Here is a 19,871-nt window from a genome sequence, read left to right on the forward strand (position 1 = left end):
CCTCCAACACCTTTGGCTCTCACAGTTTTTCAACTTCTTTTTCTGTGGTTTCCCTGAGCTCTGGGGGAGGGATTTGATGGAGACCTCTGATCATCATATTTAGAGATGTGTAATCCCAATTCTCCCTGTCTCCCCCTCCCTGTCTCCTCCCCTCTCTCTTCCTCTCTCTCTAACCCTCCCTCCCTCCCTCTCTCTGCGTGTCTACTGGGGGGGGGTCTCTGTATTTGTTCCTATCTGCTGCAGGTTAGAGCTTCTCTGAAGGTGGCCGAGTCTAAAAGACAAGCTAGTAGATTTGGTCATCTCTAACTGGGCACACAGGCAGGAGAGAAGCCTTAAGGGCAGGCTTTATGCAGGCTTCATACTTCCCTGGGTCCATGATGGGCTAGTATTGTCAGCACTAACATAACACTGACCTCAGACCAGAACATGAGGCCTAGGACAAGGTTTATTCTAGCCTCCTGCCCGACCACAAGAATATCTATCTGCCTAATGTGGTGCCCACTGCCCAAGACATTCTAAGGTCAAAAAGCTCTTTCTGGACATGTTGTGCATACTTCAATCTTCATTTCTGATTTCTTCATTTCTGAAGAATTTGAAAGACACCGCTCTTAATAAATATTGTGAGGTTGCAGGGCCAAGGCAGATATCCTATATCACACACAACACAGCAGGGTTTTTTTAAATCTTTTCTATGAGAAACAAAAGTGAAAATGGGCATACCCAGTTGCTACAACTTTGGAAGTTCAGGTACCAGGGAAGCCTGTGGCTTGCAGAGTGGCACAAGTACTAAAATGTGGAACTTGGGCTGGGAATATGGCTCAGTGTGTAAGGGTCTTGTCAGGTAGCCATGAGGACCTGAGTTCAAGGACCCTTACAAAATCTGGATGGCAAAGCATGGATATGTAGCCTTTCTGTTCTCACTGCCAAGATGGGAGTATGTATCAACCAAAGAAACTCTGGTGGTTCACGGTCTAACAAGAGACTTTGTTTTAAACAAGGTAGAATGCTAGGATCCAAACCTGACTTCCCTGTGTGTGCTGGCATGTAGGAACTGTCCATACACACATAGATGGGGAGAGAGAGAGAGAGAGAGAGAGAGAGAGAGAGAGAGAGAGAGAGAGAGAGAGAGTATAAGTGGAGCCTGTGGCGCTTTGAGTGAGAAAGTCTCACTTAGCCAAGGTATTTGAAAACTTGGCCCTCCTTTGGTGGTGCTTTTGCATGGGTGGGGGATATGGAACCTTTAGATGATGGAGGCTTGCTGTAGAAAGTTTATTCCTGGGGGTGGGCTTTGAGAACTACAGCTTTACCCCACTTCTAGTTCACCTTCCTTTGGTCCTGCAGGCATGTGGGAATGTGATCGGTCATGTAAGAGCCGCAGTGCATGGAGGACTTGTGCAAAGTCAGGCGTGGGGAATGAAGGTTGCCTTTGGCATGAACTACAATCCCAGACCTGAGGAGCCCTCATCTACCTAGAGACTGGGCAAAGGAGGACCCCAGAAGTAAGTTTACAAATGGCATGCTAGAAATTCTGTGAAGCATTAGAAATGTGAACAAAATCAGCTACTTTAAGCTTTTTTTAAGGAGGAAATTAAAAACTGCTAGACATGAAAGCCTGCATTTTGCTCACAGAATGCTAAGAAATGCAAGCAAACCCACTGGCCTTGTAAGATGAAAAGTCACATAATCCCATTGGAGACAAAAAATTGCAAAGGTGCTGAAAAACAAACTCCAGGCAGTTTTTATCCCAGAATGAAGTGCAGGGTGTGGAGGGACATGTCTCATGTGTCTGCCTTCCTCTGCTGCACAGGTACTCACAGGTAAGGTAGGACAGCTGGGGATGCTGATGTATGCAGGCAGTTAAATATTGCTACCCATTTTAACTCTTTCTTGTTGGCCATTCATGAGAATTTTCCCCATAAGAGACACAAATGGAAAATAATCTTGGATATTTCTGAAGACTCTGTTCTGACTTAGTAGTTCTGGACTTCACTGAACATTCCTGATTCAAGTACATGGTGGCCACATCCACACATCTAGTCCAACACAGTACCTGAGGACCTGTGTAGTTGTTGGGGCTGGCCCCAAATATCACAGTCTGTGTATGGTATACTCACCTGCATGGCTGAGATCACTGAGGGCAGCAACAGCCATGGACATAGGAACAACTTCAAGATCCATCCCCATCCCAGAGTTCAGATATTGTTTATGAAACGGTTGCTCCAGTTGCTCCACTGGGAGGAAAACTTCCTTGGAGGATGGCAGTGTAAGGGGCATCATACAAGATGCAGGGACATTCACGGAGGAATCAAGCATGTTACTGCCAGCAGCCAGAGAGCAGAGGCCAGGCCCATTGGCAGGGGCCATGGGTGTGAGGCTGGCAGCATGATGACCTCGCCACTCCGGGTGCCTTTCCCATCCATATAGTGACCTGGGGAACATAAGCAAACAATGTGCCCTGGTGGGTAGAGGCCAGGGTGGAATGGGTAGGTGTTAGAGGAGAATCCAGGCAAAGTTGGTAGTATGGGCTGACACCAATGATGCTGTGGAAGGTTGCACATCACTGCCACTAATGATCCTGCCTGATCTTCCTTGCAGCTACCAAGGGCTGCTCCCGACATGCCCAGAGTCACATATAATTACAATTGTTTATTACACAGAACCAGAAAAGAGAGAATGATTTGCAAGACCCTAATGTCAAATGAATAAATGGTGGTTAATATTAAAGAAACATTAGGCAGAAGCTGACAGTGATTTAATGAATGTTTATCAGGGCTAATGTGCCCCAAACATGATCAGATCTCTTGTTAAACACCCCCTCCCCATAGCCTATATGGTAGGCCCTGCCACATCCCCATTTCATAGGTAAGAGCTCACAAGAAACTGAGGGGTTCACACACCTGGGCAGTGTCCAGTCTGGCACTGACCCTATGACTGACCAGCACCGAGTTGTATGCAGGAGGCTCCTGTCTTTCTTATCACAGGGGAGTAGAGCACATGGAGGCCCAGAAGGTGAGGTACATACAGGCTGCTGCTTACTCCATGAAATAAAAGGACAACCAAATCTTGAGGAAAAATATAATAAAAGCAAACCACCATGTTAGGGCCCAGAAGGGAAAGGGCTGGGTTTAAGGATAAATTATGCTCTGGTCTCCAACTAAAGGAGGAGGGGACTAAAGAGGAGACCTGTTCCCTGGCCTGAGTGAATGACACTACCTGAAACCCAGTGGTTGTGGTGTTGTGTTGTCTCTAGAAAACCTCACAGCTGGGGACTTCAGCCCCTTAGATTGTTGGGTGGTCTCTGGTTATTGTAGAGTCCCACTTCCTTCACATCCAGCTGGAAACAAATGAGGGGGGGGGATGCAAGTGATCTTGAGTCATACCAATATTTTTGTCGCTTTGTCTTACTTCAGTGCAAACTAATAGTTCGAAGCCTGGAGACTGATTCACTTCCCAAATAACTCATTTTAGGTCCTAAAGGCTATGTCAAACCCCACCTCCAGACACACACAGCCATGGCAGGGGCAATTCACAGTCAGCTAGATCTTGTCAGAAATCAGTCCCCAACTGTCCCTTGGGTTGCTCATCTGAGCACTGAGATACAGTCAGAAACTCACAATGGTTTCCTGAGAGCTGCACTGGCTCAGGAACATGATCCTTTCCCCAGGAACTTCTGATATGGCCATCTGGGCTCTTGCCACATGCTGGAGAAGAGCCTTCTGATGCCACCGATAATTAGCAAACCAGTTGTACACCTGCTCAGTATTTCAAGCCTGTCTCCAAAGCCAGTTTTTCCTGTACCCCCCCCAAAGAAAACATCCTTCAGTTACAGGGGTTCAAAAAAGTGTCTGGGCAGCTAATATTCACATAGCAAACTGGGTACAGCCAGTTTGACCCCTGAAAGGATGCAGATATTGTGATCAGTGAACTGGTGCAGGGAAAAACAGATTGTCTCTGAAACATGTGCTGAAGAAGTAGCTAGACACACACACACACACACACACACACACACACACACATACACACACACACACACATGCACACACACACATACCATTCTGGACCAGCTGACATTCATGAGTACCCAAACCCAAGACCTAATTTTAAAAAAGGGCCAGATTGAAACTACCTTGAGCTCTTGGATCAGTGTCTGCACTGTCCCAAACAATGTCCATTCTCTTCTACACTGGGACTTTCAGCTCAGAATCACAAGCATAGAACTGGGGAGCATTTGGGAATTGACCAGGCTGGGAAGTGGCAGACCCTCATGAGAAAACCAGGCCTCACAGAGATGTTGGGAACATGGGGGCTGGGGGCAAATAAAACCAGGGAGGGGGCTGTGGACCCCAGTGAGCCCAGGAGGAGACACAGAAAGCTCAAGAAGTTACATAGTGGAGGGTAGCCACCAAAAGATGGTTCTGGGAAGAAGACAATGAGGCACCTTGGGGAAGTGAGGGAGGGAAGTCTGCTGAGAGGAGGTAGGGAGAGCTTCCTAGAAAGAAGAGAGAAGAGTTAATTCTGGAGGGGGTAGGGAGACAGGGTTTATGGATGAGGGAAGTCTCTGGAAGTGTAGCAGATAAGCCACCTAGAGTGGGTGTTTTCCTTACCAACTGGACCTTCTTGGGATAAGCACTTACACCTCTGGCAAAGTCCTGCAGATAGCTGTGAACCTCTGGGGGAAAGTTCCAGTTCTTAGGACTCTCAAGACAGATGGTAAGGGATGGTGGATTCCTACGGGGGGGGGGCAGGAGGATTTATATAACACGTATAGCACAAGTTCCATCATCACAGCGCCTGGGACTTCTCAGCAGGGGAGTTCTGAGAAGCATTCTCCAGTCCACCCCTGCACCTCAGTCCCAGTCACTGAGAGTAGCCTGGTTCCTTCTTTCTGAGATGCCGACTGGTGGTCCACCATTCTCTACTCTCACCCAATGATTGAGCACAGGCCCCCCATGGCCAGACCAGCACAAGAACCATCTCTCTCCTGCTCTGTTCATATCAGGTTTATTAACACTGTTCTGCACCATCTGTTTCTCTTACTCAGGGTCATCTCCATGAGCTAGCAAAGCTATGAATCTCTCACCTTATACATGAATCCCTCTAGTTGCCCTCCTGACTTGGTCCCTAGCAGAACAACTTCTCAGAGAATGGCCAATATCATGACTGCAACCTTCGTGTGTGTGTGTGTGTGTGTGTGTGTGTGTCTGTCTGTCTGTCTGTCTGTCTGTCTGTCTGTCTGTCTTTTCCACTTGGCCCATCTCACTCATCCTCTAAATTATGCTTCTCAATCCCTCATGTCCTCCATTCTCCTCCTCTTGCTGCTCTTCCTGGCTTGGAGAGCCCCTGCACCGTGCAGGAGGCCCATGGTATTGTTTTTCCCTCTGGTCTCTACACAGCACAGGGATTTCAGGATGGCTGAAGGGACCATGTAGCTATCATTCCCTTTTTCCTACACTGATTTTCCTGCTCTTCCTTTAGAATTTCTTAATAAAGGACACACAACATGTATTAAAGGTCACTTTTCTGAGGAATACATGACATATAGATATGACATATGTGTGCCATGCCTGTACATCCAAGGACCATCTCATTTAACACATCCCAAATGGAATTCACCTGTAAACCCAGAGCCTCCTCCTGCCCAGACACAACCAGAACAAAGTGCCCTGGGCATGAGAATTCATACTCAGTAGGGAACTCCTCTTGCCTAGACTTCAGTCCTGGGCCACAGCTGGCCTTCAGAACACTGCAGGGCTGACCAGCATAGTTACACCAAAGCCCATGTTCTGGTCTTTGCCCGCATCCTTCTGAGGTTGCTTGTCAAATGTCTCAGGAGTCCCTGGGATGGGGGATGTGAACCAAGCACCACCTTTTCCTATGGTCACAGGCTGAGAACCAAACTGTATTTGAGAACAAACTCAAACTCTCTTGTGGTGTCTGCTATCTGCTCCAAGACAGCAGGTACCTCTCAATCTTGGCTTGTGATCTTCCAGCCTGAAAATTTTGTCTGTGTGTTTTCCCCACTCTCATCCAAGGCCTGGCTGGGCTTATAACTAATCACATGGTCAAATGTGTGCCCCTTCCCAATAGCAAAGACCTGATCTGTCTGAGTCCTCTTACTGTTGGCATAGCCCTACATGAGGAAATTCATTTTATTTCTTCTCTATTGAACCTATCCCTTGGACAGCTGCAGGAAATACGGCTGGTCTACACCCACAACCTGCAAGCACCCAGCACTCTGAGAACACTTCACAAACACAGGGACATGACACTGTTACTGCTCAGCTGCACTCTGCTGGGCTATCAGCCCCTGCGGTGAAATGGCCCTATCTCCCATCACAAGGCTGATAATCTACTGAGAGGACCCTGTGACTCAGCAAGCCTGCATTGCTCCAAGTGTCAAAACCTTCTGTCCCCCATCTCTAGTTTGAGGCTGTGGATGATAAGCAAAGGCTTCACAGTCTCAGTGTCTAGTAAAATCTGGCCTTGTAACTCTCTCTCTCTCTCTCTCTCTCTCTCTCTCTCTCTCTCTCTCTCTCTCTCACACACACACACACACACACACAAACACAAACACAAACACAAAAAACAAACAAACTAAAACCATCTCAGGCAGGGGTGTTTTGTCTGCTCCATGCCAGCTTTGTCCTCCATCAGTGATGAAGGTGAGACTATAATTGATAACAATCTCCTCCTGCATTCCCCAGGAGATAGCATGATGCCTAGGGCATGGGGAGTAAATGATATGAGAAGTAGTTAAGCAAAACTCAATTAGCTATACTACTCATTATCTCCATCCACAGGCTCTGTGTCTAGCGATGAAGAGAAATCTATACAGTCAAGATGCCAGAGCTGCCTCTTGTCATCTATTTCCAGCCTTCGAAACACTGAAGCATCAGATTGTTGACAGGCACACCAGGATTTGACAAACATGGGAGCCATACAGTTCATTATAGTGTAATAAATACAGCTAAGGTGACTTCCTGTCCTTGTTTGCTCAGCCCCTTGGGATTTGGAGGTCACATTCCTTTCCTGGAAATCCCATGGAGCCTGCACAGAGGACAATCAGCAAATACCTCTTTGTGCATCGAAACCTCTGTGCTGAACTCAGCTTGGTGACACCCAGCCTCCTCATGGTCAAGTGGTAGTGGATGTTATTCCAGAGATGTGTCAGCTCCTGGCTGCCTCCTGGCACGTGACACACCTGTAAGAAAAACCTGCTGAAACCCAGTCACCTTTATCCTCCATAGATTAGGTGGCAAATTGATCATCCATACCAACCCAGCCTTTGGGAAAGGCAATCATCTGGGTCTGCAAACCACCAATATCAGCCAAATGTAAGAGTTCTCCTGTACCAGCAGGCTCTGAGGAGGTGACACCCTGGCCCAGCCAGTTACCACACAGGACATAGCAGACATCATGCCAGACATGAATAGATCAGAGGCCTGCTTTCTCAGCTTAAGCCCCACAACCCTCCAAAAAATAAGCCAGCCAGTCCTCTACTCAGTCACTCCAGTACAAAGAAGAAAGCATAGCATCTTCACCATGGCTTGTTCTCCTTCTCTGGCTCTAGGCACGAACTGTCTCAGTGAGATTCTAGTCCCACTTCAGGTGTTCTGATCACCAAAGCTACTAACCACCATTCTGTATTCTCCTCAGAACAACCATGTAGTCCCTCTCTGTTTACTACATTCCTACCGAATGATTGTGTGTTATCATTTATCGCAGGCTGGCCTGAAAACTAGCCACAGTCTTGGCAAGGTCTCACAAATGTTCAGATTGCAGTTATGAACCTCTGTGGTAAGCTTAAGGTCAGGTATCCTTGTCAAATGTGTCACCACATGTGTTGTGTGACATTTTCCTCCCAGATTAAAACACTCCATCCTGCAAGGGGGTTCCTTAAGCAGGGAACCCAATAACTGATTTTTTTTATTAACTTGAGTATTTCTCATATACATTTCGAGTGTTATTCCCTTTCCCGGTTTCCGGGCAAACATCCCCCTCCCCCCTCCCCTTCCTTATGGGTGTTCCCCTCCCAACCCTCCCCCCATTGCCGCCCTCCCTCCAACAGTCTAGTTCACTGGGGGTTCAGTCTTAGCAGGACCCAGGGCTTCCCCTTCCACTGGTGCTCTTACTAGGATATTCATTGCTACCTATGAGGTCAGAGTCCAGGGTCAGTCCATGTATAGTCTTTAGGTAGTGGCTTAGTCCCTGGAAGCTCTGGTTGCTTGGCATTGTTGTACATATGGGGTCTCAACCCCTTCAAGCTCTTCCGGTTCTTTCTCTGATTCCTTCAACAGGGGTCCTATTCTCAGTTCAGTGGTTTGCTGCTGGCATTCGCCTCTGTATTTGCTGTATTCTGGCTGTGTCTCTCAGGAGTGATCTACATCCGGCTCCTGTCGGTCTGCACTTCTTTGCTTCATCCATCTTGTCTAATTGGGTGGCTGTATATGTATGGGCCACATGTGGGGCAGGCTCTGAATGGGTGTTCCTTCAGTCTCTGTTTTAATCTTTGCCTCTCCCTTCCCTGCCAAGGGTATTCTTTTTCCTCATTTAAAGAAGGAGTGAAGCATTCACATTTTGATCATCCGTCTTGAGTTTCGTTTGTTCTAGGGATCTAGGGTAATTCAAGCATTTGGGCTAATAGCCACTTATCAATGAGTGCATACCATGTATGTCTTTCTGTGATTGGGTTAGCTCACTCAGGATGATATTTTCCAGTTCCAACCATTTGCCTACGAATTTCATAAAGTCGTTGTTTTTGATAGCTGAGTAATATTCCATTGTGTAGATGTACCACATTTTCTGTAGCCATTCTTCTGTTGAAGGGCATCTGGGTTCTTTCCAGCTTCTCACTATTATAAATAAGGCTGCAATGAACATAGTGGAGCACGTGTCTTTTTTATATGTTGGGGCATCTTTTGGGTATATGCCCAAGAGAGGTATAGCTGGATCCTCAGGCAGTTCAATGTCCAATTTTCTGAGGAAACTCCAGACTGATTTCCAGAATGGTTGTACCAGTCTGCAACCCCACCAACAATGGAGGAGTGTTCCTCTTTCTCCGCATCCTCGCCAGCATCTGCTGTCACCTGAGTTTTTGATCTTACCCATTCTCACTGGTGTGAGGTGAAATCTCAGGGTTGTTTTGATTTGCATTTCCCTTATGACTAAAGATGTTGAACATTTCTTTAGGTGTTTCTCAGCCATTCGGCATTCCTCAGCTGTGAATTCTTTGTTTAGCTCTGAACCCCATTTTTTAATAGGGTTATTTGTTTCCCTGCGGTCTAACTTCTTGAGTTCTTTGTATATTTTGGATATAAGGCCTCTATCTGTTGTAGGGTTGGTAAAGATCTTTTCCCAATCTGTTGGTTGCCGTTTTGTCCTAACCACAGTGTCCTTTGCCTTACAGAAGCTTTGCAGTTTTATGAGATCCCATTTGTCGATTCTTGGTCTTAGAGCATCAGCCATTGGTGTTTTGTTCAGGAAACTTTTTCCAGTGCCCATATGTTCCAGATGCTTCCCTAATTTCTCTTCTAATAGTTTGAGTGTGTCTCGTTTGATGTGGAGGTCCTTGATCCACTTGGACTTAAGCTTTGTACAGGGTGATAAGCATGGATCTATCTGCATTCTTCTACATGTTGACCTCCAGTTGAACCAGCACCATTTGCTGAAAATGCTATCTTTTTTCCATTGGATGGTTTTGGCTCCTTTGTCAAAAATCAAGTGACCATAGGTGTGTGGGTTCATTTCTGGGTCTTCAATTCTATTCCATTGGTCTATCTGTCTGTCTCTGTACCAATACCATGCAGTTTTTATCACTATTGCTCTGTAATACTGCTTGAGTTCAGGGATAGTGATTCCCCCTGAAGTCCTTTTATTGTTGAGGATAGTTTTAGCTATCCTGGGTTTTTTGTGATTCCAGATGAATTTGCAAATTGTTCTGTCTAACTCTTTGAAGAATTGGATTGGTATTTTGATGGGGAGTGCATTGAATCCGTAGATTGCTTTTGGTAAAATGGCCATTTTTACTATATTAATCCTGCCAATCCATGAGCATGGGAGATCTTTCCATCTTCTGAGGTCTTCTTCAATTTCTTTCCTCAGTGTCTTGAAGTTCTTATTGTACAGATCTTTTACTTGCTTGGTTAAAGTCACACCGAGGTACTTTATATTATTTGGGTCTATTATGAAGGGTGTCATTTACCTAATTTCTGTCTCGGCTTGTTTCTCTTTTGTGTAGAGGAAGGCTACTGATTTATTTGAGTTAATTTTATACCCAGCCACTTTGCTGAAGTTGTTTATCAGCTTTAGTAGTTCTCTGGTGGAACTTTTGGGATCACTTAAATATACTATCGCATCATCTGCAAATAGTGATATTTTGACTTCTTCTTTTCCAATCTGTATCCCTTTGATCTCCTTTTGTTGTCTGATTGCTCTGCCTAGAACTTCAAGAACTATATTGAATAAGTAGGGAGAGTGTGGGCAGCCTTGTCTAGTCCCTGATTTTAGTGGGATTGCTTCAAGTTTCTCTCCATTTAGTTTAATGTTAGCAACTGGTTTGCTGTATATGGCTATTAATATGTTTAGGTATGGGCCTTGAATTCCTATTCTTTCCAGGACTTTTATCATGAAGGGGTGTTGAATTTTGTCAAATGCTTTCTGATCAAAATGTGAATGCTTCAGTCCTTCTTTAAATGAGGAAAAAGAATACCCTTGGCAGGGAAGGGAGAGGCAAAGATTAAAACAGAGACTGAAGGAACACCCATTCAGAGCCTGTCCCACATTTGGCCCATACATATACAGCCACCCAATTGGACTAGATGGATGAAGCAAAGAAGTGCAGACCGACAGGAGCCGGATGTAGATCACTCCTGAGAGACACAGCCAGATTACAGCAAATACAGAGGCGAATGCCAGCAGCAAACCACTGAACTGAGAATAGGTCCCCTATTGAAGGAATCAGAGAAAGAACTGGAAGAGCTTGAAGGGGCTCGAGACCCCAAAAGTACAACAATGCCAAGCAACCAGAGCTTCCAGGGACTAAGCCACTACCTAAAGACTATACATGGACTGACCCTGGACTCTGACCCCATAGGTAGCAATGAATATACTAGTAAGAGCACCAGTGGAAGGGGAAGCCCTGGGTCCTGCTAAGACTGAACCCCCAGTGAACTAGTCTATGGGGGGAGGGCGGCAATGGTGGGAGGGTTGGGAGGGGAACACCCATAAGGAAGGGGAGGGGGGAGGGGGATGTTTGCCCGGAAACCGGGAAAGGGAATAACACTCGAAATGTATATAAGAAATACTCAAGTTAATAAAAAAAAAAAGAAATTTGTAACAAAAAAAAATAAATGCTCAAGGGTTTATTTGCTTGTAAAAAAAAAAAAAAAAAGAAGGCAGGCTGAGCAAGCCAGTAGCAGTGCCCCTCCATGGCCTTTGCATCAGCTCCTGCCTCCAGGCCCAACCCTGTTTGAGTTCCTGTCCTGACTTCCTCCAGTGATAGATTGTGATCTAGAAGTATAAGCCAAATAAACCCTTTACTTGCTTTTTGGTCATGGTGTTTCATCAAAGCAATAAAACCATAGTTAAGATACTATTATTTTGATATTCAAGAGTTTTTATAAAAAAGAGTTTTCAGAAGTTCTGACTCTGTACAGGGTGGGAGCCGGTGAGAATAAGGAAAACTCAGAGGTGCTGATATTTATTGTGTAACACAAGTTACTAGCTTTATGCAGGGATGTGTAAATAAATGTATATTTATATACATAAAAAAAACAAAGTGAATAGATAGATAGATAGATAGATAGATAGATAGATAGATAGATAGACAGACAGACAGACATATACATAGAGAGATAGACAGACAGATGGATAAGATAGATAAAACTGAAAAATAAAATAGAAATGTCAATTTCCCATAGGTTCATAAATTTAAATACTTGGTCACCAGTATGATTAATTTTGGTTCCTACTTTTTTTGTTTCTGACTCAAACATATTTCAGAACCTCACAGAGCAAGTTATGACTCCTGACTGTTTCACATGGTTTGTCCCAAATGGTCCATGAAAATCCACTTACTGGTAGGAAGCAATGCTGATAGTCAACAAAGGTTTTTCACATAGGTTGTTATTCTTCATATAAGTGGGAGGATGCCCAGTTGAGACAAGACAGCCTTTTTCAGGAAACAGGATTGAACACATAGCACCTTTTCAGAACAGGCAGTTATTGGTCAAAATTTCACCAACAGCCTTCCTATTAGCTATAAAGCATATGTTGCTAATGGGGATAATCTACACCATTATAATGAGATAAGATGGTATCTTATGGAAGTGATGGACCTAAGATATTTTAAGTGGTAATGATGGATGACTTAAGGGATGCACTGTCCCTGTGTGAAACTCTAAGTAATTGTACTACTGAATATAGAATTATTCCCCAAGACTGGAGTGGATTGGTAACAGCTATTCAAGGGGATAACCCTCAATTACCATGGTTGTCATGGTTAATAGAAGAAGTCACAAGAGAGCAAGAGAAATTAATACAGTGTATGACCATTTATAGTAAAGACCCTTAGGCTGATAGAATACGTTCAATTTGAATACATAATCATAGAACAGCTGCTTCTGAATGATGACAGACTGATGAGGACTGGACAGAGGGGAAGACTTTGTATAGGATTTTTCAAGCATGTACAAGTAAGCATAGTGGTAAAATATCCTGCATAAGAATCCTTGTTTGGCCATTAATGTTGAGTCAGTGGGGGCAGGGACTTTCAAGTCTAGGAGCTATTGGTCATGCCAGGGTCAGCGCCTTTTTGAGAAAAAAATTTGTAATGTTTTACTTATTCACTTACACCCTGCTCACTGCCCCCTCCTGGACACCCCATCCCACAATCCTTCCCTCATCCCATCTCCACTTCTCCTTTAAGCAGGTGGGAGTCCCCTGAATTTACCCCCAACTCAGCACATCAAGTCTCTGCAAGGCTTTGCACATCCTCTCGTACTGAGGCTAGACAAGGCAGTCCAGCTAGAACATATCTCACACACAGGTCTCAGCTTTTGGGATATACCCCACCCCTTTCAGTTGTTTGGAACTCACATTAAGACCAAGCCACACATCTGCTACATATGTACAGGAAGGCCTAGGTTCATCCAGTCTAATTTCTTTGCTTGGTAGTTCAGTCTCTAGACTTATGAGTCATGCCAATGTCCGGGTATTCTTTCATGGCCCGTTTACTGTACAGATTCAGCATTTCAAGTTTTGCATTGATGTCTTTGATCCATTTACAGTAAGAAATTTCTCCACCATCTCCCTGTTGCCAGGATCTCTAGTTACTAGGCCTGTGTTATCCATTACTGTGTGTCACTGTTCTCTCACAGAAAACAAAAGAAAACAGAGTGCTTATGTAAAGATAGAAACAATCTTTTTAAGGGAGCAAGTGCCTATGTCTATTTCTCCCATAAATAATATAAACAGAAATAAAATTTATTAGAGGAACATTTTCACTTGAATCATCTGAGGCTAAATTACCAAACATAAGCTCTTACATACCTACAAACTAATTGTATTAATTGCTTGTTATTGCAGCTGGTGAATGCTCCAAAATACAGGATGAAATACAGGGACAAAGAGTACAACAGGAACTGAAGAAACTCAGTCACTATTGCTGATGCCAAGAAGTGCCTGCTTACAGGAGCCACATATGGGTGTCTCCAAACAGGCTGTGCCAGATCCCTACTGATACAGATGAGGATGGTTGTAGCTAACCATTGGACTGAACAAGGGGACCCCAATGGAAGAGTTAGAGAAAAGACTGGAGGGGCTGAAGGGGTTTGCAACAACATAGGAAGAACAACAATATCAACCAACCAGACCCCACCAGAGCTCCCAGGGACTAAACCACCAACCAGTGATTATTCATGCAGGGAGCCATGACTCTAGCCACATATGTAGCAGAGGATGGCATTGTCCAGCATCAATAGGAGGAAAAGCCCTTGGTTTTGTGAAGGCTTGTTTCCCCAGTGTATGGGAATGCTAGGGCACTGAGGTTGGAGTGGGTGTGTGGGAGTAGGGGATCCTCATAGAAGCAGGGGCAGGGGGAAGTTGTATAGGAGAGGGGGAAAGGGGATAATATTTGAAATGTACATCCATAAAATATCCAAGAAAAAGAAATTTAAAAAAATGTGATGCAGCTGCTTGCTGCTTTTGAATTACTTATATGTATATAAGTGGCCCATCACAATGCTTCTGAAAGTAAATCGAAGAGCCTCAATTGTTCACTAAGTTTAACATGGGTAGAATAATTTCTTTGGTTCCTCATTGGTGCCCTAACTGGATTAAATAGTTTTTCCTTCACAACTTTCTAGAAAAAGTCACATACCACTTTCTAAAGTTCACAAAAATACCAGATCATACTTTTTAGAAGAATGTTTATTGACTTCTCAATTTAGAAATTCATTATAGTATTTAGTGTATAGTGTATTATTGTCAAATACTAGCTCTAACAGTATGTTCAGCAATCCAAGGAGGGGATGTGTGGTTGTCAGTGATACAAAGCAGGCACACAACCACACACACATACACACACGGTGAAGCAAGCTCCAATAAGCAAGATCCAATGACATCACACATACACACCCATACCCCCATGTATACATACATATACATATCTCATATATACATATAATATATATTACATATATACATAAATTGAAATACAGATTCACATAGTGGGTAGATGGAGCAATGATCCAAATTCTTTACATATATACAAATATATGCACACACACGGATTTTGTAGATGGAACAAATTTCCAACAACTTTATTTTTTCTGTTAGACTTTTTATACAAAGGCTCTATGTAAGAAAAAGATTACCTCATGGCCACAAATTACATATTCTCTAAAAACAATCACCATAAGAACATATTCAAGAATAGCTTAAAATTATTACAGAAAAGGAAATTATAATAAGATTATTGATTGTGTATTCTGATTTTGAAACTCATGCCTTACTAAACATTTCCCATTTATCTTTCTCTCCACAAGTTCTTTACCCCACAAGTTCATAACCCCAAAGCAGTAATCCTTTTGTCATTAACAAAATTTAAGCTAAGCAGTCTATAGTAGCATGTTTTCTCCTATGCTGAGCTGATGACAATTTATATTTACAAAGAAACAGACCCTCATGTACCTTAGATCTTGTTTTTGACATTTTGCTCAACTAAAGTGGTTAATCATCTATTCTCTATTGTATGCTCATAATAGAATGATTTATTCTTTTTCATAATCTTGCCTTTTCATGGTGCACACTGAAACATATGGCCACATCCACAGATCACAAGATCCAGGAACTCAGACCAAACCTAGAATGAAGGTTTTCTTTGATCATTAACTTGTTCCAAGCCTATTTTTCTCTTCTAAGTACAATTATGTGCTTGTAATTGCATGAAAGTGCACTGTATTCCTTTTCTACCCCATGAAGCCCTCACTATTCTACAAGGGAGGGCACATTCTTCTCTTAATTTTAACTTTGTTTTATCTTTCTAGCAAAACAACTTAAACCATCTCTTTAAACTTTCTATCAATTACTCCAACTTACTAAAATATTTAAATCAGATTAGGACTTTTTAAAATCATTCATTCATGTAAACAATACTGTTTTACGACAGTCTATCTTTATATTATTCTGCAGGAAAATTACCCAAGAGATTAGGTCATCTCCAGGAAGCTCATCTGCCATTGCATCTCCTACTACAAGGCATCCAATGTATTTTATATTATTGATTATGGTATTCATTATAGCCTCTATGCTGAAAGTGTTTATCAGCTTATCAGCTGTTGGAATTCCTAGTGTAATTTTTGGGGCACTTATGCATAGCATCACATCAGCAGCACATAAAGATACTTTGACTTCTTCCTTTCCAATTTGTATCTCCTTGATCTCCTTCAGTGTGGTCTTACTGTTTGAGGTACAATTTCAGGTACTAGACTAAATAAGTATGGAGAGAGTTTCTTGTCTTATTTTTAATTTCTGTGGAATTGCTCGCAGTTTCTTTACAATTAGTTTGATATAGGCCATAGGCTTGTTGTAAATTGCCTCTGTTATATTTAAGTATGTATCTTGTATCCCTATTCTTTCAAAGACATTTATTCTCTATGGGTGTTGGAGTTCATTAAAGACCCTTTCTGCACCCACTGAAATGATCATGTGCTTTTTCTTTTGCTTATGTGCTGGATAAAATTTACTGAGTTTTGTATATTAAACTATTGTGCATTGGTTTTAATGCTATTTGTGTTAATTCAGCTCACAAAATCTCACCAGGCCCCCATGTGTCTGGGCTGAGGTTTCCTGCCAACAGTTGGTTCTGATTAGAAAATAAAGTTGCCAGCAGCCAATGGCTGAGCAGAGAGACAGAGACAGGACTTTAGATTTGCCAGACGAGAGAAAGAGAAGAAGGAGGATTAGAATGACAAGAAAGCAGAGAGTTCAGATTAGAGGGAGCAGGAGAGAAAGTATCGACCCATGTAAGAGTCAGGGAAGCAGCCCCAATAGGTTCTGGGATAGCAAGAATGGCCCATCCTTTGAGCTGTTTAGGACATATTAAACATAACGCTGCATGTGTGCTTCTTTCATGAAGCCAACACTTCTGGCAGGTAAGGAGAAGCAAATGAGTATTGTCCTGGGAGTTTAGAGCAGATAACTAATAACCACTACAAACGGTGCTCAAACTGTTGGGCTTGCACTCACTTTTAAGAGTGAATAGAAGATCCCAAAGGCTTTCCCTGTAAGATTAGGGGGTGAGGAGAGTTGGTTTCTTTTTTCTTTCTTCCCATCTTTAGTAACTTGAGTATTTCTTATTTACATTTCGATTGTTATTCCCCTTCCCGGTTTCCGGGCCAACATCCCCCTAACCTCTCCACCTCACCTTCGATATGGGTGTTCCCCTCCCCATCCTCCCTTCATTACCACCCTTGCCCCAACAATCACGTTCACTGGGGGTTCAGTCTTGGCACGACCAAGGGCTTCCCCTTCCACTGATGCTCATACTAGGATATTCATTGCTACCTATGAGGTCAGAGTCCAGGGTCAGTCCATGTATAGTCTTTAGGTAGTGGCTTAGTCCCTGGAAGCTCTGGTTGGTTGGCATTGTTGTTCATACGGCGTCTCGAGCCCCTTCAAGCTCTTCCAGTTCTTTCTCTGATTCCTTCAACTCGGGTCCCGTTCTCAGTTCAGTGGACTGCTGCTGGCATTCACATATGTATTTGCTGTATTCTGGCTGTGTCTCTCAGGAGAGATCTACATCCGGTTCCTGTCGGCCTGCACTACTTTACTTCATCCATCTTATCTAACTGAGTGGCTGTATATGTATGGGCCACATGTGTGGCAGGCTCTGAATGGGTGTTTCTTCTGCCTCTGTTCTAAACTTTGCCTCCCTTTTGCCTCCCAAGGGTATTCTTGTTCCCCTTTTAAAGAAGGAGTGAAGCATTCGCATTTTGGTCATCCTTCTTGAGTTTCATGTGTTGTGTGCATCTAGGGCAATTCAAGCATTTGGGCTAATAGCCACTTAGCAATGAGTGTATACCATGTGTGTTTTTCTGTGATGGGGTTACCTCACTCACGATGATATTTTCCAGTCCCATCCATTTGCCTATGAATTTCATAAAGTCATTGTTTTTGATAGCTGAGTTATATTCCATTATGTAGATGTACCATATTTTCTATATCCATTCCTCTCTTGAAGGGCATCTGGGTTATTTTCAGCTTCTGGCTATTATAAATAAGGCTGCTATGAACATAGTGGAGCATGTGTCTTTGTTATATGTTGGGGCATCTTTTGGGTATATGCCCAAGAGAGATATAGCTGGGTCCTCAGGTAGTTCAATGTCCAATTTTCTGAGGAACCTCCACACTGATTTCCAGAATGGTTGTACCAGTCTGCAATCCCACCAACAATGGAGGAGTGTTCCTCTTTCTCCACATCCTCGCCAGCATTTGCTGTCACCTGAGTTTTTTTACTTTTTTTTTAAATTAACTTGAGTATTTCTTATATACATTTTGAGTGTTATTCCCTTTCCCGGTTTCCAGGCAAACACCCCCCTCCCCCCTCCCCTTCCTTATGGGTGTTCCCCTCCCAACCCTCCCCAATTGTCGCCCTCCCCCCAACAGTCTAGGTCACTGGGGGTTCAGTCTTAGCAGGAACCAGGGCTTCCCCTTCCACTGGTGCTCTTACTAGGATATTCATTGCTACCTATGAGGTCAGAGTCCAGGGTCAGTCCATGTATAGTCTTTAGGCAGTGGCTTAGTCCCTGGAAGCTCTGGTTGCTTGGCATTGTTGTACATATGTGTTTCGAGCCCCTTCAAGCTCTTCCAGTTCTTTCTCTGATTCCTTCAACGGGGGTCCTATTCTCAGTTCAGTGGTTTGCTGCTGGCATTCGCCTCTGTATTTGCTGTATTCTGGCTGTGTCTCTCAGGAGCGATCTACATCCGGCTCCTGTCGGTCTGCACTTCTTTGCTTCATCCATCTTGTCTATTTGGGTGGCTGTATATGTATGGGCCACATGTGGGGCAGGCTCTGAATGGGTGTTCCTTCAGTCTCTGTTTTAATCTTTGCCTCTCTCTTCCCTGCCAAGGGTATACTTGTTCCCCTTTTAAAGAAAGAGTGAAGCATTCAGATTTTGATCATCCGTCTTGAGTTTCATTTGTTCTAGGCATCTAGGGTAATTCAAGCATTTGGGCTAATAGCCACTTATCAATGAGTGCATACCATGTATGTCTTTCTGTGATTGGGTTAGCTCACCCAGGATGATATTTTCCAGTTCCAAACATTTGCCTACGAATTTCATAAACTCATGGTTTTGATAGCCGAGTAATATTCCATTGTGAAGATGTACCACATTTTCTGTATCCATTACTCTGTTGAAGGGCATCTGGGTTCTTTCCAGCTTCTGGCTATTATAAATAAGGCTGCGGTGAACATAGTGGAGCACGTGTCTTTTTTATATGTTGGGGCATCTTTTGGGTATATGCCCAAGAGAGGTATAACTGGATCCTCAGGCAGTTCAATGTCCAATTTTCTGAGGAACCTCCAGACTGATTTCCAGAATGGTTGTACCAGTCTGCAATCCCACCAACAATGGAGGAGTGTTCCTCTTTCTCCGCATCCTCGCCAGCATCTGCTGTCACCTGAGTTTTTGATCTTAGCCATTCTCACTGGTGTGAGGTGAAATCTCAGGGTTGTTTTGATTTGCATTTCCCTTATGACTAAAGATGTTGAACATTTCTTTAGGTGTTTCTCAGCCATTCGGCATTCCTCAGCTGTGAATTGTTTGTTTAGCTCTGAACCCCATTTTTTAATATGGTTATTTGTCTCCCTGCGGTCTAACTTCTTGAGTTCTTTGTATGTTTTGGATATAAGGCCTCTATCTGTTGTAGGATTGGTAAAGTTCTTTTCCCAATCTGTTGGTTGCCGTTTTGTCCTAACCACAGTGTCCTTTGCCTTACAGAAGCTTTGCAGTTTTATGAGATCCCATTTGTTGATTCTTGATCTTAGAGCATAAGCCATTGGTGTTTTGTTCAGGAAATTTTTTCCAGTGCCCATGTGTTCCAGATGCTTCCCTAGTTTTTCTTCTATTAGTTTGAGTGTGTCTGGTTTGATGTGGAGGTCCTTGATCCACTTGGACTTAAGCTTCGTACAGGGTGATAAGCATTGATCGATCTGCATTCTTCTACATGTTGACCTCCAGTTGAACCAGCACCATTTGCTGAAAATGCTATCTTTTTTCCATTGGATGGTTTTGGCTCCGTTGTCAAAGTCAAGTGACCATAGGTGTGTGGGTTCATTTCCGGGTCTTCAATTCTCTTCCACTGGTCTA

General features: G+C 43.5%; 1 protein-coding gene across 1 annotated transcript in view; it reads right to left on the minus strand.

The window, feature by feature from the left end:
- The window catches only part of Anhx (anomalous homeobox), a 59,792-nt gene that overhangs the window by 4,228 nt on the left and 35,693 nt on the right, over positions 1 to 19,871 (minus strand). Inside the window, 5 exon segments of the mRNA XM_087601103.1 lie at positions 2,115 to 2,247; positions 3,615 to 3,764; positions 3,766 to 3,792; positions 4,605 to 4,728; positions 7,074 to 7,201. Of these exon segments, the coding sequence (XP_087457229.1) occupies positions 2,115 to 2,247; positions 3,615 to 3,764; positions 3,766 to 3,792; positions 4,605 to 4,728; positions 7,074 to 7,201 (562 nt within the window).

The sequence above is a fragment of the Rattus norvegicus genome, chromosome X (genome assembly GCF_021556685.1).
Source record: "Rattus norvegicus strain SHRSP/BbbUtx chromosome X, alternate assembly SHRSP_T2T, whole genome shotgun sequence".
Taxonomy (NCBI): Eukaryota; Metazoa; Chordata; class Mammalia; order Rodentia; family Muridae; genus Rattus; species Rattus norvegicus.